Genomic DNA, 25,526 nt, shown 5'->3' with positions numbered 1-25,526 from the left:
TCTCAGCCATTGCCCCCTTCTCTAACCCTGCTGGTCTCCCCCATAAGGTCACCCCAACTTACGGCAGAAGTCATGGGTCCTCCAGGGCCCCACCTCCACGTCGGCATTCTTGCAGGCGCTCGCGTATCGCGCCACTGAATCACAGAGCTCGGACTCATTGCCCCCGCTCTGGCACAGGCGGAAGAGGCAGGTGCGGTAGTAGGCGGTGACATTGACCACGCTGTGGCACTCCAGGAAGGAGCTGTTGGAGGGGTCGTTGATGAGGCCGCACCTGGAGCGGCTGCGGTAAAACTTGAGCAGCTCCGAGTCGTTGTTGCAGGCCTTCAGCAGGTCCCCGCACTCCCCGTTGCAGATCTCCTCGAAAGTGGTCCAGCTTTCCAGGAAGACGGCCAGGTTGTCTGTGCACTTGCCGTTGGGGAGACAGAACTCATCACTGGCATTTGCATTGAAGAAGCCGCACAAGCCCCCTGTGCAGTTGAAGTAGGCGGTGGAGAGCCGGATGTACAGCAGACCGACGTCTGAGTACTGCACCGTCACAATACCCTTGGATTCAACCGTCGTGCTGTTTTTGTTTCGATAAATTTCCAGCCTCCCCGAAGGATGGAAAAAAGGTAATTCCACTTCCTGACCATTCAACTGAAAAATCAAATCACTATCATCAATTCCAGATAGACACAAAGTGCCCACAATTTCCTAGGCTATGAATAAAGACGTGGTTCTGCCCCACAACTAGCCTTGGAGAAATGTCAAGAAGCTGACAGTCTCTGCAAACCACATAGACACCAACTGTTTTTTCATGGGCATCTTTGCTCTTTCTTTCCAGGCTCCTCTGATCCAACATATTTGCTGTTTGTATGTGAGACCCTAAGAGAGCTCCAAACCAAACTGAAGTGTGAGCAACAGTCATTGCTTCCCGCTGCCCCTGACCTTGGATCAGTGGCTTCCTGCTACATATTCTACATCTGCTTTCCTTCTTCCCCACCTTTCTGCCTCCTTCCTCTCCCTTCAAACTTACTTTTCCTGTGTCCCAGCCCTTTAGGGGCACACAGTGTACATCTAATTATCTAGCTATCCATCCATTTATCTCTTACTAGTTAATGAATTCGTTTCTGCCAGAGTGTCAATGGGAATGAAAACACAGCCCTTTCCCTTTGCGGTATGTTTCGTTCACTCTATTAACTTTTGTTTTCTAAATTAGACATCATGTGGTATCATGCAATGCATGTGGTCCTGGGAGGTGGGAGAACCTGCCCCTCCCCCACCCTCCATCACCCCAGCTCTGTCACCTCTCGGCCATTCGGTTGCAGCCCTCACTTAGACCTTTGGGATCCTCGGGTGAAAAAGAGGAGTTGCACTCAATGGTTCCCAAGATTCCTGCTAGAACTAATGATCTATGAGTCTGGATGCCTAATGATGGGTATTTTAGACCAGGTCAGAGGGGTGGGAGGCCCCACCCAGGGCAGGCACCCATTGTGCTGCTCCACATGGATTCCCATCCACCATAGGAGATACAGTGTAGCACAGGGTAAAGAGTACAGACTTTGGAGCCAGCTGGCTTGAATCCCACTTTATGGCTGTGTGTCCTTGGGGAAGTTACTTAACCCCTCTGTGTCTCAGTTTTCTCATCTGTGAAAGGAGAATAATGATATTATCTACCTTCTAGGATGAATGCAATACTGCTTGAATAGTGCTTGGCATGTTGTAAGCATCCTATAAATATTTGCTATTTTGTCGAGCTAGTTCTATTTTATCTAATTCGAGAAATTCCAGCTTTACTCCATGTCTCCACCTGATAGATTTTTATTTGGTGCTGACAGAAAATGCTTCCCATTCCAGAGTCATTGCCTCCCTAGAATCCGCTCACGGTCAGAGGCGGCCAGGCAAACCTGAAGAATAAGGCTCCTTGGCTTGGTGGAATTCTTTGGAAAATGCTCCAGGCTGGCTTGACCTTACCTTGACCTCCGCAGCCCCGAGGCCTCCTATCTTGACCTCCTGATCGGCCACCAAGATCCGGACACCCCGCAGCCAAGCAGGCCCTGCGTCGGGCTTCTTCTTGTTGATGTCGATTTCCAAGTACTCCGGCCCCTCCGGGCAGGTCTTGAGGAGCGTGTAGGAGAACTCAGCCGGGAAGGCGTAGGCGGCGCCATCGAAAGTGTGCAGCACCTGGTTCTGGCTGAGCAGACACACCGTCTCCCGCTTGGGGAAGCAGCCCTGGTAGCCGTCCTCCACAGCGCACACCTCCCCACCGCGGCAGGTCTTGTTGAAGCAGTACACGTCGCCGCCCTCCTCGCACAGGCACTGCACCGTGCAGTTGGCCGTGGCCCAGAAGAACTCGCCCATGGCGTAGTAGTGGCCGTCAAAGTCACAGCCGCACTTGTGCAGCGGGACGCACTGGCTGGTGCTGAGGACAAAGCCTTCGTTGCACTCGCAGCCCTCTGTGCACGGCACGGCGCAGTTCTGGGAGGCCGTCAGATCCGAGCATGTGTCTGGGCAGCTGCTGGTGCACACGGAGTAGTGGCTGAAGTTTGGGCACTGCACGGTGGACACTGACGTGGGGGAGAGGAGAGAGCATGACAACAGGTAAATGACCTGGGGACTAACCTGCCAGATCCACCAGGCATGGGGTGGGGAGGAAGAGCTCTCCTCCTGGACCAGTGAGCTCCTAGAGGGAGCACTGAGAGCGGCCACTCATTGTGGGAGGGGAGACTTGAGGTTGGGTCTGTAGCAAGGAGCTCAACTGCTTTGGTATTAACTACTGAGCCACGTGATGGAATGGGAAGTTTGACTCTCATTTGATCATCCCAACTGAAATTAAACTTCAGGTCACTATTCTAACTATACTCAGCTGATTATTCAGTATGGGTTTAGTTTTTGGTCATCTTCAAGCATCAAGATGGTGGTTTAAGATCTTCAGCTGATGAGCATATAAATTGGTCTGATTATAAAGAGCATGGCCCAACCTTAGGAGGAAATAAATCCAATCCAACTTGCAGGGGAAATGAAAAATGTATCTTAGATTAGGAATTTGAAAAGGTGAACTTTCAAATAGGGAGGTACTTAAAATACCTAAAAGTGACCAAAGAACTGAAAATGTATTCTCTGGGATATTAAAAATAAGAAAGAAGCTTGGCTCTCTGAAAAGAACCTACTGTCTGTTCTTCCAGGAGACAGGATTGGAACTAGAAGCCTTCTGAAGGCCCTTCTTGCCTTAGAAACCTTCAATTCTTATTTTAAGAACATCTGAGTCTGGTTCAAGTCTGCCTGAGTCCAACAGGCAGGGATTCAAGAGCCTGGTAGACTAGCTCTCTGAATTACATCTACATCATCCTGCTAAACTGAGAGACAGAGAGAGGGAATGTGGAGGATAGGAAAGTGGTACGACTAGAAAACAAAATTGCCATCATAGGCAAAAAATGAGGCAATTGGATGCTCTTGGATTTTACAAAGACCAAAGGGAAATTATATTCAACCTCAGCTCGAACAAGGATTTGGAGACTCCAGGCACGATAGAGGCTGGTCAGTCGCACAGCAAATAATAAAGTAAATAATAAATAAATACAAAAAATATAATGTCACTTAGCAGTCTGATTAATTACCTAAGAATTGATTCTGGTCCATGATGACATCCATTATTCCCACCTATACTAATAGGAAAAACATTGCCCTTTGGCCTTGAAACTGAAAGAAACTTTCAAATCTCTCACCTCCATGGCACCCTCACATGCATAGAATACAATTTTCTGTTTCCTCATATGGAGAAAGCCATGGGCCAGGAAAGAACAAAATTCCAAGAAGCGACTTGGTTTTTTGTTTGCTTGTTCTTAACATTTACAGAACTAGGAAAAGTAAGAGATATGTAAGTGGGCTAGAAGGAAAACATAACAAGATAGCTAAATGGTTCCAAACGCTTGATCCAAAAGTGTCATTCCACAGCAGTGGATTTCCCACGCTCTCTGGGCTTCTTCTCACCACCCAGCATTTTAGAAGAAGGCCTTTTTTGGGGTTGGCTGTCTGCCCTGTCTGCAGCCCCTTCTCTGACCATTGGAAATGCTCCAGAGCAGGAGTCACAGAACCTGAAGGCACTGAAGGTGGAGAAGAAAGAGCCGAGGACAGAAACGCTGTGGGCTCCATCTGGGAGGTGTATTCTCTTCCCAGAGGCTGGTCTGGATTCCCCACCAGGCCCACATCCGCCTTTCCCCAACAGCCACAGAGACAGCCACCTTCAGCTCAGAAAACCCTACCTCCCCACTCAACTCTGCCCAGCCACCCCTGGTAAGGTCCTTCCTCTAGTCATGCAGTCCGTGTCTCCAGACCACATATGCCCATCAGTGGCTTCTTGTTTTCTGGCCACAGTACTGGGTGGCGAGAAAGGGCAAGATCCATCTATAGTTGATTCTTTATAATGTGCTATATTTCAACCTTACATGCATGTAACTTTGGGGAAGTTTGTCTTAACAAGGAGCTCTTTGCGGAGCCCTGAAACCCTTCTCCCTGCCCCCCTGCACAAGAGTGGCCTTCCGCGTGGTGGACGGGATGCCAGCTTACCACACCCTGTCTGGATTCGCCAGTCTCCGATGGGAATGCCCAGGGCCTGGCACACGAGGGCGTAGGCCTGGATGGCTTGACACAGGAGTGTCCCGTTGTCCCTCACGCTGCACAGATCATACACACAGCTGTGCACAAAGGCCGTGGGGTCCACGACAGTGCCACATTCCCCCAGGGGGCCATCGGTCTTGTTGAGGAAGCCGCAGTAGTCGGAGCCAAAGTAGAGGGCTTCGGTGGCAGGGTCACACTGGGTGCAGTTGTCCACGCAGCCTGAGTCACATTTCCAGTCAGCGTGGTAGACCCGCCAGCTCTCTCCCAGATCCAGGACCGACATGGCCGGCCTGCCGTCGGGGCGGAGGAAGTCATCCAGCGGGTTTTTGTTGTAGTTGCCACAGAGCCCGCACGTGGAGTTGATATAGGAGCCTGGGATGGAGATGGAGGCGTAGTGCTGGCCGTCAAATGTCACTAAGAGCCCAAAATCCGTCTCCACGGCAGTAGACATGCCACTCTGGTAGATTTTCACTGCCCCCAAGTCTAAGGTGATGGGCAAAGAAGCCACTAGGTCATTAACCTGCCAACAACAGTAACAGTAAAAAGGCAGGTAAGCAGGGGGCCTGGGCAGTGGGTCCAACCCGGGTCAGGAAGGGGAGGAAGAGCAGCTCAGCGCCCCAGAGAGAGTGGCCCCCAAACTGCTCAGGTGCTGGTGGGCTTGCCTCCCAAGAAGGCAGAGGCCCCGGAGCCCTCAAGAGCAGGCTGGCGGGTTGTGACCAACGTGCATGGCCAGTGCCACTCTAGACCCCTCTGGGGACCAAATGGTTGGTTGTCCGCCCTTCCTGGCTGGCTCTCCGGCCAACTTCACATCTTTTCTTGAAAGACTAGTTTCCTGGCTTTTCCTCTTTTCTCCTTGAAATCATTCTTAAAGTCTCAGCTCAAGTTACATACTTTCCATGATCCCTCGCTGCCCTGACCCCTCCTCCCAGCTGGCACGTGGACTCTAAACTCTTCCCCACAGTCTGGCTTTGAGGCTGACCCGGTGTTAATCTCTTGAGTGTTTCAGCCTCTCCCTTCCTGACACCAGCACTGTGTCACATCACCATTTAACCCAACGAATTTGAACACCTACTGGGTACCACACACTATGTTAGGTGCTAAGGAGCAAAGGATCTAAAAAGTAGCTGTCCCTGCCTCTCAGGAGCTCTAGATCCACTGAGGGAGAGGGACAGAAGTTGACATTCACAATGTATGGTTTTCAATATGCATTCATAGGTGATGCGGTGATGCTCTGGTCCAGCCTGGAGTGGGGGTCATATTGGCTTTTTAGAGGCTAGTGTATCTGACCTGGGTCTTTAAAGATAAACAGAAGTGGCCCAAGGAAGCATGGGGTGGGGAAGCTGGTCTCATGGAATTTGTGTTTCCCCTGAGGAGACCACAACTAACCAAAGCAATAAATAAAATATGTAACAATGTCAGAAAAGTGATCTGCAGAAAAATAAAGCAGGGTCAAGGAGATTCTGCTGAATAGCATTGAGAACTATGTCTAGATACTCATGTTGCAACAGAAGAAAGGGTGGGGGAAAAAACTGTAATTGCAGTGTACACATCTAAGGATAACCTGACCCCCTTGCTGTACAGTGGGAAAATAAAATTAAAAAAAAAAAAACAGAAAAATAAAGCAGGGAATATGGGGCAAAAGCGCTAGGGAAGGGGTCTCTAATTTTAAGACAGGATGGTGGAGGATGACCCCAGTGGGAAGGGACGTTTGAGATGAGATATGCCGTTACTGGGGTGAGAGTGGCTCCCGCAGAGGGACTGGCCAGGTGCTCGGGGAAGGCACGGGCCAGGGTGGTGGGAGCAGAGAGCAAGGAGAGGGCCATGGTGAGGTCAGAGAGATAAGAGCTACCAGAACAGGCAGGGCCTTGTCAGCCACAGTGGAGACTTTGGCCGTGACTCTGAGAGAAACGAGAGCCAAGAGGGCGTCTGGAGCAGAAGATCGACACGATCTGACTTCCGTTTTGAAAGCACCACTCTGGCTTCTGTGCTGGGAACAGGACTTGGAGAGCTTCCGAAGCGTGTTTTTAAAACAAAACCCCATACAAACAAAAACACCTTGGATTTGCCTTCTATAGGAAGAGCTCCGAAAAGTGTTAAGCATTTGGGAAGGTCTCTTCTGGCCAGCATGAAGGACTTATTGAAGAAGGTGGTGACTAGAAGCAGAGAAATCCATCTGGCAACTGGTGCTTGAGTTCAGGGGCGACAGGGAGGAGGGTCTAACCTGCATACAGACGTGGACGAGGGACACTCAGCAGGGCAGGGACACTCAGCAGGGCCAGGTGCTTTTGGCAGAGGGGATTGACAGGCGGGGGGGGGGGGGGAGAAGCATCAAGAGTGAGTCCCAAGCATCTAGTTGACTTACGTGGCTTGATAAGCCTTCAAGAGTTAGTTTCCTTCTTTTTCACACTGAATTTGCCCAGCACCTACAGACATCACTTTCGTGGGTGGGATGGAACAGCTGGTCCCAGAACAGTCATAGGTGGGCGGACATAAGTGTGCATTCGGGCTGCCCTAGACCTGTACTGATCTCTATCACATGGAAAGATCAAGGGTCTTTTTACCTGTCTTGCTGCTACTCTCTGTAGGGTTGTCCAGGAATTTAGATAACAGACTGTCCAAGCATCACCCTCCCCAACTCCCTCCCCCGCCAACGCTCACCATGGCCAATGCCATGTGCAATTCTCTGTCTTTAGAGATTAGTAAGACTTAAGGCAGAGAGGACAAAAGAACAGGTGTGAGAAGTAAGCTGTCCTACAAGAGTTAGAAATAGAAAAAACACCCTGGAGTCACTTATCTCCCAGGTGGTAGGTTGGCCAACAAGGTGGAGAAAAGCCATGCTCTAGGGAAGTATGGCTGGTAGGCATGTTGGGTGATTATTATGCATCATTCTGCGCTGAGATGTAGGACGTGAAACCCTCTCCAAGGTGGTGTAACTGTAAAGACCAAACACCTCCACTGCTGAGTATTCACCTCTCCTGTCACTCAGCTCCTGCTGACAAAGGACAGTCATTGCATCTCGAGCAGAAGCCCTGGGGGAGACTGTCTCAGGATGTTGCAACCATTCCCCCGGTTTCTCTGCATCTGATTTTGTCCCACTCAGATCAACTGTGTCCCTATGCTGACCACTGGCGTTGCCCAGGGGACCCCTTTTTTCCTTGGCTTAAGTGGCCATTTCACCCCTTCCCTCTCACATGTGTCTCAGTTGAAACCACACATTACAGAGTCCTGTGTTTGTACCCCACTGTGCTCGGAGTGGGAGCTCCCGGGCCTCTCCCCCAGCGCATGACTTCTTATTTCCTTCCTACTGCCCTAGTCCTCGACTCCTGAGTAGCCAATGACTGATGGGGTTCACTATTCACTTTCCTTCTCCCTATATCCCAGCCAGGTCCCCCTTCGACTGTGTCTCTCCCAGGAGCGGGCAGGGGCCAGGTTAGGAGAGAGAAGTAGCATCCGAGAAGCACAGGTCTGAGGATGAGAAGAGGTGTCAGTGGCAACGGCCTTGTGGGAATGAGCATATACTGAGTGCCTACTGGGTGCCAGGCTTGGTACTCTCACACATGTGGACATCCGATTTTATCCTCGTGACAACCAAAGAAGGTCCTCATCATCTCCCCCTTTTGCAGATGAGGACACTGAGGTTTAGATGAAGGCTTGCAGAACTTGGGGATGACAGGTCCTGACCCTCCCTGCTCCCTGCTGCCTCTGCCCAGTGCTGAGTAGAGGTAGCCAGGTCCAAACTACATTCAAGAGCCTCGCCTCCTAAACACAATCACCCCACCTTACAGATGGAGGAAGTGAAGCTGGCAGGGGCTTGAGCAGATCTGACCCCAGCATCTGAGCTCTGTGTCACCATAAGCAATTTGGTCTTGGCGCTCTTCTCTGGCTCACCCTGATCTACTCAGGTTTAACCGGGTAAGGAATGTGGAAACTGATAAGTATTAGCTAGAAGGAGACGTTGACTATATATGGATTTTAGCTGGCTTTCTTTGCCCCTTATTAGCATATACCATCTTAAATTGTTTACTTTGTTACTTAGGGAACATTTCAAAGGGGGAAAATGCATATTCAGAACCGAGTGCCTAACCCCGGCATATGGAGAAAGGCGATCTGTTCATAAGATCTGTTTGCAAGGCCTGGCCCAGCATGTCTGGAAGTCGGCTGCCTCGCAGGCAAATCGGGCTCCTTCTTGCCTCCCACCCCCTCCTTGCCTGTCCCCACTTCACCCTGGGTGGGTGCCCTGCCATCCATCGAGCCGCCCTCCCCAGCAGAGCAGGTGTATTCAGAGACACTTGGAAGCCATTTGGCAAAAGGAAAAGGGAGCCATTGTTAGCTTGCAGTTGGAATCACATAACCTTTTCTTTCTGAAACATTTACATTCACATCCACATCTCCCTGTCGCTACAGAAAATTGAGGAATCCATGCCCTATGCTTGGACGATGGAAAAGAGCCACGCAAAATTAGCAGAACTGCTGGGCCTGAAAGCAATGACGGTGCCCCTTTCCTTCTAAAAAAAAAAAAAAAAGTCTGACTGTGAGGGAAAAAGAATTTTAATCAAAATGGGAAGTAGGAATAAAGCATGAAGCTTTCTTTTATTCAACAACCGATATTATGCACATCATCCCCACAACACAGGAAGTGGGGGAAAGCTTGCGAACATTTTTCTAGCTTGAAATATTAGCTTCTATCTACAAGGACAAGTGTAGTGCTCAACAGCACAAGACAGATGTAAAAGGGAAAACCTCCAAACTTCTGCACCCAGAAGACGCTTACCTTTTATTTGATTTACAGAGCTGTCTCTAGGGAGACTAACCCAATAACAAGCAAATTGGCATTTCAGCCACAGTAATAGCCCACTTTTCTAATTAGGACACTGATAAGCTGCACAGACCTAGGAAGGGCAGAGCCAGAAAAAGTGGAATTAGTTCCTTGGTCCTGCCTTTTTGTTGGACATGCTACATCAATTAAAGTCAAAACACGTATTCTTTAAAAAAAAAGAAGAAGAAAGAAAGAAAGAGATCCCTGCATTGGCACCAGTTCTGGTTTGTAATCTCTGTGATGACCTCCGGGCTGGGGATTAAGGATTGCATGGGGTTGCAGCAATCGACCCCTTGCGGTCTTGGTTATTATTGCCTGAATAAATACACAGTTGCCACAAGGTCTTCATTAACATCATGAAAATTGGAGCCTCTGCAAATTGAGTAATTGCTAGTGGCTTTTTGTTCTCCCTCTAGTCGATGCCCCTGCCTGGAATCCAGGTGGACAGGGACAGGAGTCATTTGCATATGCTAAACGGACCACCAGAGACCTGTGTTCTCTCATATTCCAGGCAGGAGTTGCAGGGGGGCAGGGGGCAGAGGGGAGGCGGGTGGATTTGGTTCAAGGGGTGTTTGGGCAAAGGTTTCATGGTTTCATGGGAACTTTCCACCAAGACTTCATTAAGAAGTGTCCAAGCTCCTCCAGGGGCCTGGACAAGCAGCGCCTGTGGACATTCTAAACAATGTGGAGGTTCCTCTGAGAATGAAGCCTCAGCTCTTGGGCAAACAGGAACTGTGTGTGTATGTGGGGCGGAGGGTTGGGGGGGGGTGAGGATTGTTAATCAAAGACTGTACTGAATTATGGGTTTGTACTTTGTGTTTACACTGTCTCCAGGGCACGGCCATATGGCTACCATTGCTGCATGCCAGGTCCATGAGAAACTGAATTTAGATCTCTTCCCAGTTACTTCTGAGCTCGGATGTGTGGTGTGTGTGTGTGTGTGTGTGTGTGTGTGTGTGTGTACTTCTGAGCTCGGATGTGTGGTGTGTGTGTGTGTGTGTGTGTGTGTGTGTGTGTGTGTACTAAGAACTTAAATGTACTTTGAGATAAACAGCAGATAGACATGTCAAAGAGAAAGCTTAGGTTGGCTCTTGCACAAACAAAATTTAGCCTAGTAAAGAATTTTACAAGACATTTGCAAGGCAGGAAGAACCTCGCATCCTTTTGGTACCAATAGCAAACAGCAGAATCAGTAGATCTGGGAAAGTCTTTCCCAGGCTGCAGAATCTCCAGCTTCTCCTTCTCCCTGTGAAGGAGGGAGGGGGGCTCACCTTGACTTTTCCGTAGCTTCCTTTGGGGATGAGGATCTTGTAGCCATTCACCTCCACCAAGAGCTCCTTTACCCAGGAGACAGCTGAGCCCCCCCGGTGCTCGTTCTTGGCCTCCACGCTGAAGAAGGGGAGGCTGGAAGTCTGCAAACACTGTCGGGCCAACAGGTAGGCACAGGAGCCTTGGAAGTGGAAGAGGAAGCCATCAAACGTGTGGTAGTGCGGCTCTCCAAACACCACGCACGTGCTGGTCTCCACCGGGCTACAGTAGAAGAATTTGCCTTTGGGCTCGCACACCTCATAGGGGCTGCAGAGGGCCTCCTGGCAGTAGATCTCATTGTTGAAATCCAGACAGCGGCACTTGATGGTGCAGTTCAGGTCATCCCAGAACACCTCTCCTCGCCGAAGGAACTGCCCTGGGGAGTCAAAACAGTAGAGGCAATGTTTATTGAACGCTTACCCTCTGTGCCGGGCATCAGGCTAAAGACTTGGCTGGCCTTAGCCCATTTCATCCACAAAAGAACCCTATTAGGTATGACATACTCCCCTCCCTTGTCAAGTGAGGAAACTGAGGCTTAAAGGAAGCTGGGTAATTCCTCCAAGATCACTCAGCAACTCAATGGTGAAGCCAGGAATTCCAAGCCGGGTCTGTCTGAATACAGTCTAAGCCCTTGGCGTTATTTTTTTTTTTAATTATTTTATTTTATTTTTAGCTGTGCCCATGGCATGCTGAAGGTCCCAGGCCAGGAATCAAACCGGAGGCACAGCAGTGACAACACCGAGTGCTTAACTGCTAGGCCCCCAGGGAAATCTCTAAGCATTTGGCATTACTGACTCCACTGCTGGTGAGCACACTGTCATTCAAGGAAAGACGCATTGTTTTCATCCCTGGGAGAGGCCAGGACACAAGGAAGTCATTCTCTTCCATTCGGCAGTAAGAGGAAGCGTGTTCTGAAAAAAGGCCCAGCTCACCCAGGTAACTTGGCAACACTGTTCACCCACCCCTTCCTTCACTCTTCCACTCATCCAACAAACAGTCATTGGGTGCTCAGTATGTGCCAGAAAAGAATAGGAAACCAATGCACAAATTTACATCCCAGGTTCCCTGGGAAAATTCTGGAAAGAGCTGACTTCTGGCATGGCACCTTCCCGGGCACATGAATCTGGTAAATGCTGCTGAGGCAGAACTTACACCCTTACAAGTTGTCTTCTCTCTCACTCTAGGCCCCCAGGTCCCACACTCCCCTCTCTTTATCCACTGGACAGAGCTTCTTGTAGAATCTAGGTCAGGAGGAAAATGAGGTGGCCAGAGGAGTGGTTTTAAGGGACTGCTAATTTTAAAAATACTACTATGTATTTGGTAGGCATTCGGTCTTTACAACCATTTCCCTAAATGAAAGATTTTCCCCACCAAAACCTTTGCAATCTGCCAGTTCTTCATATTAACCTTCAATTGAAATGGGAGCATCCCTAGGCTGGAGGCTGTGATCAAGGCCTGGGTTTGGGGGTCAGAGTCAAGAGAACTGGGCGACGCTCACAACTCTGCAATCGGCCTCCCAGACTCCCAACTTAACTTCCATCGGTCTCCCGGTTCTAACCTATAGAATGTGGACAAGGCTATTCTCCCATCCCCGCATTCTGGGAACAGTGACACCATAAAAATTTGGCACAGGTGGATAGGTAGAAGCATTTGTAAATGGAGAATGTCTGAAAAGGAGAGTATCAAAGCTCCAACATTAAGAAGTGCGAACAATATCACATACAGGGAACAGCTATAGTTCGAAACTGTAGTTTGAAAAGATGTCTTAAGTTTTTATAAAACTGAATACCTAATGAATGGCACAAGGGTACAAGGTTAACCGAAGCAGAAGGCACGGCTGCCTTGGTGACATTCCTTTCTATATCTGTCCAACAGGAACAATTATATCTCAAGGGGCAGTGATGTTTCAGACTTGTTAAGGACGGGGCCCCTGAATGAGATAATAGATTTTTTTCACATACCCAGTAGGTCATATGCGTCAGCCCTGAAAATAGGCCCTTCGAACCTCAACACTCTTTGGCATTAGCCCAGGTTGCATATATTATAACAGCCTCTAGTTGGTATAATTTCCAGTCTCTGTGTTTTCAGGCTTCCAATAAATGAGAGGAAAATGCCTTTGAATAGAGGAGGTTTGGACCAAAAGGTGGACTCTCTGAGATAATTTTGTTTGCGAAATGATGATATAATAAACCAGCTCTATGCAGCACTTCCCCAGCTATCATCCGGGCCAAATCCCAATCTCATTAGATTGATATATGTCCAGTAGCACATTTAAAATGCACAGCAGTCTGGATGAGGATATTGAATTTGTCTTGTATGTGAAACCCAAAGCCATAACTCAGGAGGAAAAGAATGAAGTCAAAGTGAGGACTTTGTACCCGGCTGGCATCTGACCAACCCCGCAGCTCTGCAAGCCAATGCTTTCCATTATCACAGCTTTTCATTCCTGGGACTCGGAGAGAGGCTGTCACCCGGCACTTAGGCAGCTCGGCCACAGCCAGTCAGCTCCGTGACGCTTGGACAAAGGGGAGAGGCACTGGGTAGGTCCCCAGCCCAGACTGTAAAGGAGAGAGAGCGATAATGGAGTATTGGTTTGGTTGGTATCTTTTGCAGACCTTAGGTGAAGCTGTGTCTACACTCTGTGAGGGAGGAGGGAGCAGTCTCTGAAATCCTGGTGAGCTTTGGAGATAGATTCTTTTCTATCCAGTTTAATACTGGCTTGGCTCTAAAACATTTATTTGCTATTCTGAACATGGAGGACTTTACAGAGTCCACAGAGGCAGGGATGCCCAGGCAGGTCATCATCACAAATGACCTTTCCTCGGAGTAAAGGCAGAGGTTTGATAAGCGTGACCACAGCACAGGGGATGCGGGCAAAGGGGGTGGGCACTTCAGACCAGGTGGATATGGCACAAATAGAAGCCCTCAGGCCTGTCAAGACACACAGGTCACCAGGCTGTGCTTTCAATGGGAGGAGGGCAAGAGGCCTCCCCAAACATGCTCATCCCCACCCATCACTTTCTTAGGCATCTGAATCCATTTTCCCCAGGAGCATCTTCTGTGCTTACACAGCACCCTTCACTTGCGTCTATCATATTTCATCATATAGTGTATCATCACTGTTTCTGTGGCTGTCTTCTCTGCCATGAGAGAATCACAGAGTCCAGAGTGCACTCATCTTCGGCACCTAAGAGAGTGATTAGTGCCTCACTTGGAAAGATGCAATGGCTGGATGGCTGATAGGAGATAGTAGGTGGGTGGGTGGATGGATGGGCAGATGGATGGATGATTGACTAATTCTAGTTGCTATGGGCTCCACTCCTAGAAGCAGATATATGAACACGAATCCCATATTCTGAATACTTTCAGACACATAAGAAGCAGAACTCTACAAACCAGGATGTTCCTGTGAGAGTCCTGGGCTGTTTTGCACATCCAAAGAGGTTTTGATATTTCAGAGAAGGCTCCAAACTTTGGATGCCAGTGTAAAGGAAACGCACCAAGGTTCACCTACAGCTTGTTCATACAGACCGAAAGCCAGCTTTGATTCTCCCTAAATTCCTGCATGTTTTGCTGGTGCTTGGAGGATTTTAAGAGAAGCTACCCTAAAGACTACGACACTTTTTTTTTTTCTTTCTTTCTAATCATGCTCGGAAGTTCTGGTTCACTCTCATAGAGGCTTGGCAGTGCTCCAAGTTCGCCCACTCCTGTGGATCTACAAAGTGCAGATGGCAAGGCAGGAGCAAAGATGAGAAGGAAAATTTAAAGGATGAAATGGCAACAACAACAACAACAACAAAAATAATGTTAAACAGGAGGGCTCCCTTCTGTCCCTCCGGCTGAGACATCATTCAAGAGCCTTGTCCACTCTGGAGCTGTTCTGAACAGCGGAGAGGTGTTCACACCCCAGGCAAGAACTTCAGAGACTGCAGTGTGGCAAGCGCAGGGTTTCAGCTCCTGGAGTGATGAATGTGCATGCTAAAATTACCTTGATCTCCATTACCCAGCCGAGAGATGTCAAAAGAGTAAGGCAATGGCAATGAATCCACCCCCGTGGCTTAAAAGCCTGCCTGTCAATCTAAACTAAACAAACCCTGCTTTGCCTCAGAGAGGAGGAAATGCCTTTACCTCTGGAGGTGCAGCCATTGGCTGGGTCAATTTCCTTCCCGTCAATTTTAAATGCCCAGCGGCCTGGAACGTTGACGTTTGTGGTCTCTTGGATATTCACAATATCAGGGGTTCTTGACCCCGGAAGGCTGAAGAAATTGGTGAGGTTTCCACCATTAAATCCTGCCTAGAGAACAAAAGGAAGACCAGACTTCTGAGCACACACCGACCCCTTTATCTTACTTATCCAATATCTTTTTTTTTTTTTGGCTGCACCACTGAGTGTGGAAATTCCCCAGTCATGGATCGAACCCGTGCCACAGCAGCAACCCAAACCATTGCAGTGACGACACTGGATCTTTAACCTGCTGCGCCACAGGAGAGCTCCAATATCTTATTTTCAGAACCCAGCACACCTGAAATCAAGAGACCCCCTTTTCCTGATGTCCCTGGGGTCACCATTCCAGGTGACAAAGGCCTGCCAGTTCATGCCACACCCAGATCAAAGTGTCAGAGATGGGCAAGACCAGCCTCTCACGCCACGTGCAAGAACAGACACACGTCTCCAGTTCAAGGCAGGATCCACCCCCCCCCACCCCCATCCCAAGATGCTGAGAGCACAAGCAGAGAGCAGAGTGCTTCAGAAACACGCAGGAGGATAACCCCACAAGAATCACCGACCTGTGCCATCACTCCCCCAAGACCTGTCAGGGGGTCGCCACCACTCGCGGTCCCAGTGGTCCAGTTGATTTCATAATAATTGAAGAGCGTGAATGTATAGGAGCCATCAGACACCAGGACGGCCTGGAAGGTGTTCACCTACAGGATGGGAATGGGTGGGTGGTCTCATGACTCACACCCCTTCCTCCCCAATAGCAGCTCCCTCTACCCTGCCCCCTCCCCACCCCCAAGCGGCTCTGAGCTGCTTCCATGATGCAGCCCTCATGCTCTGCCTTCTTTCCAAATGTGTTCTCACCTCCAGTGGGAAAAGCCAGACATGCAGGGCTGTGCATCTAGAAGAGAAATTGCCCAAGAATACCCTGGAGGCTGACTCAGCGCCCCTCATACATCTCTGACTGGTACCAGACAGGAAAAGTCAGTCTCAGCTCAGCGTGTGATAATATGTGAGTACCTATAGATGGCAGCATGAGAATAAGCTAGAGGAGACAGTCAAGCAGAGAGAGAGCTTCAAGCACCTGTTCGCCCAAGCAGGCTGGGTGGGGGGTGGGGCGTGGGGATTAGGGAGCAGAGCACGCAAATGCCACTCGGTGTGACTCCAGTGGTGGCACCAGCTATGCTCTCTTGCTTCCTGGAAAACATCGCTAATCTTGGTGAGATCTCTCCCCCTCTTAAATGCAGGTTGGAAAGTGATTTTTAAAAAGCACTTTGTGGGGAGAAATTGTTCCTCTAATGGAGCAGTCGTGCATCACTTTACATCTGCAAAATTCTCAACCCCCATCTGTGCCTCAGAGCAATGCTAAGATGGGCAACTTTTTGGCCCAGTCCCATCTTAGAGCTAAGAAAACTGAGGGCTAAGGAAGAGGAATTGCTGGAAATTCTGCCGTGACCCAGCAACAGAAAATGGGGTTTGAACCAGAGCTCCCAATTTAATCTCTCAGTGCACTGTCATTACACACCATCTTAATTTTAAGCTTTTCAGGACAGAGATGTTATATAAATTCAAAACAGTCTTACAAACAGTTTCCAGAAATAAGCTGTAGCAAATTTTGTCCTTCACTATTTCCCTTTGGTAATCCCTACCCCTTGATAAGTGTTTTCAGGAAATTCAAATAGTTAAGGGAGAGGCTGCTTTGACCTTTCCCCATTCAAGCCCAGCATTTTCCCCAGCTGCCTGATACCATCCCAATTAACATTCTGTCAGAAGCAAAGGAAGACCCACATCCTTATCCTGTGTAATCAAACTGGGGTAGAGGATCTTGGAAGCCCCAAATCTCCCAGCCTAGACAGTCCCAGGGAGGGGGATGAGCTACAAGGGAAAAAAAGCCCTTTTTGTAAACGACAACTTTCTCCTCAAGCTCCGCGCTTGCCACAGCTGATGGTGTTTATGATAGAGCCGCCCAGCTATCCTGCTCAACAAAAGCGCAAAGAGGGACACAGGGAGGACTGAGCTGTCAGCTATGCAGGGTCAGGTTCAAGAGACAGGCAGAAAGTCAAGGTCACCCAAGGACCAAAGCTAAAGCCTCTTTCAGTCCAGGATGCTCCCGCGGGAAGTGAATTCCTTCTGAAATGAAGTTGGAAGTCTCTTTGGTCCGAACTGATCTTAAAAGCAACCCATGCCTGATCCCAGAAGCCACCTCAAACCCAACCAGCCGTCCTAAGAACACTCCAGAAGCTGTCTCGCTCCCGTGCACATTCTCCTACACTCACCCCCCCTCCCCCCGCGCCCCACTCAGAAACACGTATCACTTCAACGTGAGTTTAAGACTCTTCTGGACTTTTTTTCCTAAAACCATATTTTCAGCTCTTGAAAAGTCCTTTTATGCTTCAGAGGAGTTCCAACCCTACCTGGAGGAGGCAGCTGAGGAGAACATTTAGGGTTCAGAGGACACTTTGGTTTGCATCCTGCTTTGCCACACATGAGGTCATATCCTTTTTCTATCCACTTGGGCAAGTGATTTAACCTCTCTGGGCGCATGCCCTCACCTTTCAAGTGGAGAGAGAGCTTACTTGGGAACATCTGTGTAAGGACTAAATGATTCGCAAAGATAGCCTATCACAGCGCTGGGCTCACAGTCTGCCTCAATAAATAGCAGTTTTCCTTCCTTAAAGGAAACATGCCCCCATCCCCATGCTTTTCGATTGGGCTCCTGCTTCTAAAAGAGCGCTCATGCTCAGTGTTTCGCCGGCCTGTCCGTATGTGTTCCCCTAGAGAAGGGGAGGAAGGTCTGGGATAACAGGAGATGAATGACGGGGTCAATTTCAAAGACAGGGGTGGATGGACACTTCTATAGCCTTGGAGGATTTTATCATGTTTTTCTCCAAGGAGCTCAAAGCACTTAGATGTTACCTCATTCATCCTCATGGAAAGAGCCCTCACCTACACCAGAAATGTACTCCAAAGTACAAACCAGAAAGTATCTAAATTATCTTGCCATTTTTATGGCGCGTGGAAGTTTTTTTTGAAAAAAATGGCGGTCAGCATTTGATGGGCATTTCTTCTCTTTTTTTTCCCTGCTGACACTAAAATTTATTGATCGCTGGCATCCTGCATTCTAACGCTGTAAGGTATGAGGCTTAAAGGACATAAAACATCACCCGAGGAGTCGTTAGCAATCCATAACATGACAGAGGGAAATGTATGCTTCTTTAGAGGTTATTTCTAGCCAGTGCATCCACTGTTTAAACTTGTGTCTTTCTGCTCTCCAGAACCTCTCAGCGATAAAGTACAGCTTGATGCTCTGGACAGGAGATGCAAAGAGGCCGTGTTTTCAGTGAGTTGCAAGCCCAGCACTTTTCCACCTCTATCTCTAAATCGGTAGTTTCTGTTCCACCCTTAAACAACTGACTCATTGCCAAGGAAATTGGAAAACAGATGGGATTGGAAATAATCCTAAGAAAGCAGAGGGCAGATTTTTGAGTGTCTTTGCCTACTGGAAATTATACATCGAAGGCACATCTGCTGCTTCAAAACTCTCCCTTGCTAAAGTCACCCAAACAAACTGCAAGCTTTCGTAAAAACTCTGTTCTGTCCCTTTATGTAGAAAGTTGATTATCTCTGTCATAATGCTGGTGATAATCTTTCTTATTTGACTCTTATTTGATTGCTCATTTGGGATTTCTGAGCAGATGTTGAAACTTTATTCATGAAACGCTTTAACTGCCCACTCCAATTAGCATCAAAGATGAATAATTCTAGCCCGGTCACAATTTTAAAAAAGGTCATAACATAATAAAATGAGCCAGATCATTTGGCCCCAAACTGGCACCCTATTTTCCTTTCCTATCAAGTTTTGAGCAAAAAAAGACCAAAAAAAAAAAAAAAAGGAAATGAGTTGATGAAGAGAGGCAGTTGTGCCTTTGGCAAGAAAAGGGGAGTTTTGGGTTGCTGATGGGTAACTAATCCTATGGGTCTCAGTGCCTCAATCACTCTCCTGCAAAATAGGGATGTTACCTATGGTAAGGAAATTGTGGAGGGCTTCTTTTTAGACATTTGTAATGATTCGTGATGGGGAAGACAGATCTTCTGAAATATTACAGCTGACTGGACAGCTTAGGTGTGATAGCTGCCTCTGGTTCCTGGGAAGTGGGTGGCAAGACTCATCAGTTTAACTCAAGGAAACTGACATTCTTCAGCTCTAACAATTAGACTCCTTCACAGTAGTGAAGACGGACAAGAATTAGGTGTCAGGGTATGAAGTGGAAAACGGAAAATGTGAATGATTACAGGGGTGGTGCTGCTCCCTCCATAAAACGTGACTTCCTCCCATGTCACAATGAAAACCCAAGTGGCAGAGAAGGTTGCCATGTCTTTGAAGTACTTCCTGATGTCCTTGGTGGCTCTTTTCAAGATGACAGGGTCCATGGTCTCTCTGTAATAGATCTCGCCTCGAATTCCATTGTGCACATCTGCCCAAAATGGGGCAATGAAGGCCCTCCCATCCGTCAGGGGAAAGGACTCGGGCGTGAACTGGCTCACCAGCACGTTGAAGGAAACAACGCCGTTGTTATTGACCTACAGAAAGGAGAGAGGTTTTGCACAGTGGATCTGAGACCACGACAATGTCAGAGTCATAACCAAGACAGACGTTCGCCTAATCACATGAATGGGAACAACTTTTAAGCCACTGGGTGAGAACCTGCCAACAGCGCTTCCACTGCTCAACCAGGAGGTTTGTTTACTTCCAGACAAACTCATTGGTTTCCTTTCACTTTCAATTTGTAGTCAGATTCATTTCTTATTAATAATCAGTCTCATTTTCATGTTCTCTTTCCTGTTTTTATTTACACTTATCAAACGCTACTGGATTGTGTGTGTGTGTGTGTGTGTGTGTGTGTGTGTGTGTGTTGGGCTAAGCAGTGGCTTCTGTGGGCAATAAATAAAATCCAGAGTTACAGACGCAAACTAGGAAAACAAACAAACCAAAAAACCATGAAAGCAAAAAGTTAAATTAAAAAGCTGAGGTGCTCTATATGAGACCTTGATTCCTATTACATGATGAAAGGAGGGTCAGTAAAAGATAAAACAAATACACCATCATCAAACTCAGATTGCAGGATGACCCATATTCCTCTCTGGATGAAACATCTAGGGGATTTCCACTGATGTCACAATCACTCTACCCAGAACAAGGTTACAGCCTACAGATGCCTAATTCCATGACAGCTCTTGTAGTCTGATGGTTTCTTTGTACAATCTCTGCACGAAAATGGAGACACGAATACTTTCCATTGTATAACGTAAATGACTATCTTATGGTGATTTCCTCATGATTTGCAAATGGCTTAGTAAACTCATTAAATGTCTAAATCTTATTGTAAATAATAAGCTGATATGTACATTCAAATACAGGACCTGTAAACAATTTGCCTCTGCCTGTGTCTGCATTTCTGTATGTTTGTAGATAAAGCTGTTTTAATCCTAGGACTTATATGGCTACAACAGCAGGAATGTCTGTAATGGGAATACTTGAAATTCCTCGATACAGAAATATTCTATTGTTAGGTTCATATTAATTCATTATATTATGGACATTAACAGGGACCTAGATCCCAGAGGTAAGTTATCAGTACCTGGTATGTCAACCTATTTTAGAAGCAAGGGTGTGGGGTTTAGAAAAGAAGCTGGAGACCCACCTACAAGGACATTAATAAGAGTCTATTGTCTAAAAGTAACAGCAAACAATCCAGAAGCTTGAACAGGACTGTACAACTCTGAGTGCTGGACACCCAGGGAACAACGTGCCCTCAAATAAGCCTGCTCCAAATTAGGGACCCTCCTTCCACAAAGGTAAGAATTATTCAGACTCCATGTCATATAGGACAACGGAGGAAAAAGAGGAGCTTTACTAAATACACGTGTTCTAGCCATCTGGGAGACCGAGGCTTCCAGATGCAAGTCTGTACATCCCTCAGTGTTTCCAAAATCAGGTCAACACATTCTGAAACTTACAATCAGCTGTCACAGGCTGAGGAGGCTCTACTGTGAGTAGAGCTTAAAAGACACATCAGGATGCCAGAGCAATGTGTTTTCTAGGGAATAATGGTGTCATTAAAACACACAGACTGGCTGAAGTAGTGATGACTCAGACATGTTTTGATTATATTCTATGGTTAAGAGCAGTGGCGCTCAAACTTTTGCCGGCATCAGAATCCTCCAGAGGGCTTGTTAGAACACAGATTGCTGGGCCCCCTCTCTGAGTTTCTGGTCTTGGGTGGGGCCTGAGAAGTGACATTTTTAGCAAGTGCCCAGGTGCAACTGAAGCTGCTGGTTCAAGGACCATGGGTTACATCATGGAAGAGGGAACTCTTTTCTAACAGGAGTCAGCCCTGAGCTATAAATCAGAAGCTGGGGGGAAGACAGAGGTCCCAGATGCAGGCCAGGGAAGGAGGTGCTTGGAGTTCCATTTCTCCCTCCAGGGCAGAACATAGAATGGGATGTGATATTATCTACCATTGCTTCTCCTAATTCTTTAAGGCCAAAGATCAAGACAAGATTCAGTAGCTCTGAGCCTTCTTGCCAGTGTGCAGTAATCTCACTAGTAATAAACCCAACAATCAAAAAATGAAAAATCACCTGAGAACACAGGTGCCCAGAAGAGCTCTGACAGCAAATGGTACCATTTCTTCCTGCAGCTGTGACAATGAGACCCTGAGCTATATCTCAGACCCAATGAGGGTGGCCCACGCAGCAAATGACTTTTATATAATAGCTGATTAACACCCTCCCCCCTCCCCACTCTCCTCTGACTCTGCTCCAGATTGGTAGGGAGCCTAAGAACGGCAGACGCCTAAAGTTTTCATACCTCCGGAAGGGAGAGAAAAATGATACTGTTCCTATTGTGGTTCACTGTATCTTTTTATCTTGTCTAGTGGCAGAAATAATGTTTGTGGCATTGGGGCCTCTGTTTCACTCCTGTGTTTAGTCACCCACAGAAGCAATTTATTGCCCTGTATACTCCTCTGCTGTGAACATTAGCCATTAAGTATACCTTTGACTTTCTTAATCATAAAGCCTATCCGCTCATGAAATCTCAGAACTCCTCTTTTGGGCTGCCAGTAAATCCTCCATTCCCGGAGCCCTGGAAGAAGGTATTTAACATCATTTTCCTTAATGACAAACAAAGGGGAGCCATAGAGCAACAGCCGGGCCGCTTCTCCACTTACATAGACAGTGCGGTAAGGAACGCCAAAGAAGAAAATGGGCATGGCCAACTTAATCTCAGATGAGCTTCCATCGTCTACTTTAGGGGTTTTGGTGTCATTCTGCCAAAATGGATACATGAGCTCCCTGGGCTGAACTGTCAAGAGAGATGATGGTTAGATGGATGGCAGGTCCCTCTTTTGTTCGGCAAGCGGCTCCCCTCCCACCCACAAAAGCCAGCTCCTTTCAGTAAGTCTTACAAATGAAATGCTAGCCAGGCTGCCTTTTCATCTTCCCTAAACCTCAGCTGGACACAGTGCGTCCTCTCCTGCCTCTGGAAAGGGGAGCGTGGAATGACAGCTCACGGGAAATCCCATCATGCTTCCTTTCAATGTTTCCATACACTTAGGCGAGAGCAGTGGTTAAAACTGGCTGGAAGGTTGTGAAGTCAGCCCTGCCTGGAGCTCTCAGAGCCCTGAGAGGTGCCTCTGGGTCTGGCCGGGCGTGGCTGGCTGGGTCCTTGATCAGAAGGCAACGTACTGAGAGTGTTAACGGCAGTGGCTATGAAACTCCCTTCGAGCTCAAGAACTCTACTGTCAAAGTTTTTTCCTGAAAGGAGTCCCCTTCCTCTTGCTACACAAGAAGAGAAGATACCAGATCCCAGAGGAGACAAACAATAGTTGGATCTGGGACAAGAAGGGGAGGAAAGGGTTTGTAGTAACTGGCCTGTGAATGACCTTGGCTGAGCTCCGGCCCTAGGAGAAGTTTCTCTACGCAGCTCCTGTTCACAAAGACAGACATGGGGTCCCCCGAGGCAGGGGAGGGTGGGCCTCTGTGAACTCCCTGGGAAGGAGGCTCTGGGCTCGCACTTATCATCCTAGTCATGGGTGAGCATCATCACACAGCCACACAGCTCCCCTCCTGTGACCGAGTCACCACCTCTCCTGGCCACCTGGCTTGTCTCTCAGAAGTTTCTTATCCACACTCTTGCACAGGTTGGCGCAGTCCAGTGAGAGCAATGACACAGTTCCCCCATTACTGATGATCAGGCCCAATGGCAGCTATGAAATAATCTACACTTACGATGGAATTTTTCTCTGCCAGGACAGATCCTTTTGTTTCTTGGGTGGAAAAAGAACACCATCTTTTCTTCCAATTTAAAAACTATTAGTTTTCAGGGACAGTGGAAAATCCATCTGGGGCTTCTGCTGACAGCTCTGGAGGCACCTGCAATGTGGCTACAGATGCCCCATCCTCCGGTCGGGGCCTCTCCTTGGGAAAGTCCCTGCTCTGTGCTGATGGAGCCGATAGGCAGCGAGCAACTGGCCAAGGGCTGCCCTGCTCCTCTGGGAGCCTTTAGTGAGCAGATAGCAACTCAGCTGTGCCCAGCCAAGTGCCAGCTTCTCTCCTCCTGGAGCAGGGAACGAGAGGAGGTCTGCCTGGATGCAAAGCTCATCTGTTTCCAACGGCTAAAATTAGAGGAAAGTGGGGGAAAACTAGCCTAGCTGTCATTGCTTATAGCATAGCATTGTTCCCCAACCTGCAGATGTCTCTGGGAATCCCACCAAAGTGAACATTTTTTTTTTTTTGGGTCGCATCTGCAGCATGTGGAAGTTCCTATGGTCAGGGGATCCAGACAATACCGGATCCTTAACCCGCTATGCCATCATTAAGGAACTCCCAAAGTGAACCTTTAGGAGGTGCTGTTAGTTTAATCACAGGAGCACTCCGCCCGCATGCTTTATTTAATGTCACAACCAGTGGACAAAAAAGGATTCTCTAACATTCATAATTACATAGGAGTAACTAATTCCAAATTCCTAAAAGGAAGAAAACTTAAAAAAACAAACAAACAAACTCTTTATAATCCTTATCACAATATTGTACACAGGTACTTATTAAACTTGAAGGGTAATCGAGTTTTTCAAATTAATAATAATAAATCAAATCTTGTTATGGATTTATTTATCCTTCAGGGGGAAATTTATAGGAGTGATGCCCAAGTGTAAATCAGGCCTCAAAATTCAAGCTGAATTATAATCATTTTAATGGAAAGGATTAATTGGTACTTGGAGCAGTGCTGGCCAATCTGCCTAGGAAATGGAAAATCCATACCCCTTCTGGAGAAGACAGAAAACCATGGTCAAAGAGCTGTCCCTAACTTCTCCTTTTGCTCTGAAGGTAATGCAAATTTGCAAGATTCATTTCTTCATGAATGACTCTAACTAATTTATGATTTTTGAACAGGAAAGAATGGACATTTTTTTTTCAATTTTAAGAATACAAATAATCAAGATATCTGATATTGTAAATATTTAACAAATACTTGTTGAATGAAAAAAAAAGGCGCTTAATAAAAGGGAGTGGGTTTCAATTGTAGTAAATTCTACCTTAGATGCCATTACTCTTACAGAACTATAACTTGTCAACAGCATGGCAGTTCTATAGAATCAAAGCTCAGAAAGAATCTCCTTACCCATGCCGAGTTGAGACCAGGGATTTCTCAACAAACATAACTATGTTCCTAGAACTTTATCTTTCTCTACCAGATAAGACATATATATATATACATTTTTTTTTTTTTTGCGCTTTTCAAGGCTGTACCTGAGGCACATGGAGGTTCCCAGGCTAGGGGTCAAATCAGAGTTGCAGCTACTGGCCTACACCACAGCCCACAGCAATGCCAGACCTGAGCCGTGTCTGCGACCTACACCACAGCTCACGGCAACACCGGATCCTTAACCCAGTGAGCGAGGCCAGGGATTGAACCCACATCCTCATGGATACTAGTTGGCTTTATTACCAATGAGACACAAGGGGAACTCCCAGACATATTTTCTTAGAGCAGGAGTAAGAGGTTAGAGGCAGTGGGATCATTATTGCCAGGTTTTGCACTATAGCTTGCATGCTGCAACTGCTTAAAAGTATCCAGCCCTAGGAAAAGGGGAGGGCCCCCCATGCTTTATAGATCTGTTTACTCGGACTTGTAATCATGCGTCAGCTGAACTGAACAAACAAACAAAAAAACGAAGAAAGAGGCTTTAGAATTTTAGCCATAAAAATTTCAAATCCATATGGACCTCCCACCTTTCTTGTTGAAAATTCAAAAACAGCAGAAAGAAATGTATATGACAATGCACTGACCGGGGGTGAATGCTACACAGAGAAAAAGAAAGAGTCACTGAAGAAAAAAAAAATGTTCTTATTCCACTTGCAGTTTTAGATTTGGGGCCATTGTAAATGGCCACTGATATTTAAGTTCCTGACATTAATGCCTTTGGAATGTCCTGATTTGGGTTTAAACAAGTGTGTTATTAAAAGTCTGTGCCATAAGTGAAATGCCTTCATTGGAATCAATCATCAGAACTGAAGTGCATG

General features: G+C 47.4%; 1 protein-coding gene across 16 annotated transcripts in view; it reads right to left on the bottom strand.

Moving 5' to 3' along the window:
- The window catches only part of LOC100523684 (tubulin-specific chaperone cofactor E-like protein), a 165,490-nt gene that overhangs the window by 48,392 nt on the left and 91,572 nt on the right, over window positions 1-25,526 (bottom strand). For all 16 annotated transcript variants that reach the window (XR_002335685.1, XM_021062995.1, XM_021062996.1 and 13 more), the window contains 8 exons: window positions 22,172-22,305; window positions 19,233-19,520; window positions 15,509-15,646; window positions 14,849-15,014; window positions 10,684-11,096; window positions 4,546-5,116; window positions 1,954-2,546; window positions 63-636 (listed from right to left, as the gene is read on the bottom strand). Coding sequence is in view for 15 of the 16 variants with exons in the window: in XM_021062995.1 (XP_020918654.1) it covers window positions 63-636; window positions 1,954-2,546; window positions 4,546-5,116; window positions 10,684-11,096; window positions 14,849-15,014; window positions 15,509-15,646; window positions 19,233-19,520; window positions 22,172-22,305 (2,877 nt within the window). In the remaining variant the exon portion in view is untranslated. The remainder of the gene's footprint in view (window positions 1-62; window positions 637-1,953; window positions 2,547-4,545; window positions 5,117-10,683; window positions 11,097-14,848; window positions 15,015-15,508; window positions 15,647-19,232; window positions 19,521-22,171; window positions 22,306-25,526) is intronic.

Source organism: Sus scrofa, chromosome 9 (genome assembly GCF_000003025.6).
Source record: "Sus scrofa isolate TJ Tabasco breed Duroc chromosome 9, Sscrofa11.1, whole genome shotgun sequence".
Lineage (NCBI taxonomy): Eukaryota > Metazoa > Chordata > Mammalia > Artiodactyla > Suidae > Sus > Sus scrofa.
This window is presented reverse-complemented; position numbering and strand designations above follow the sequence as displayed.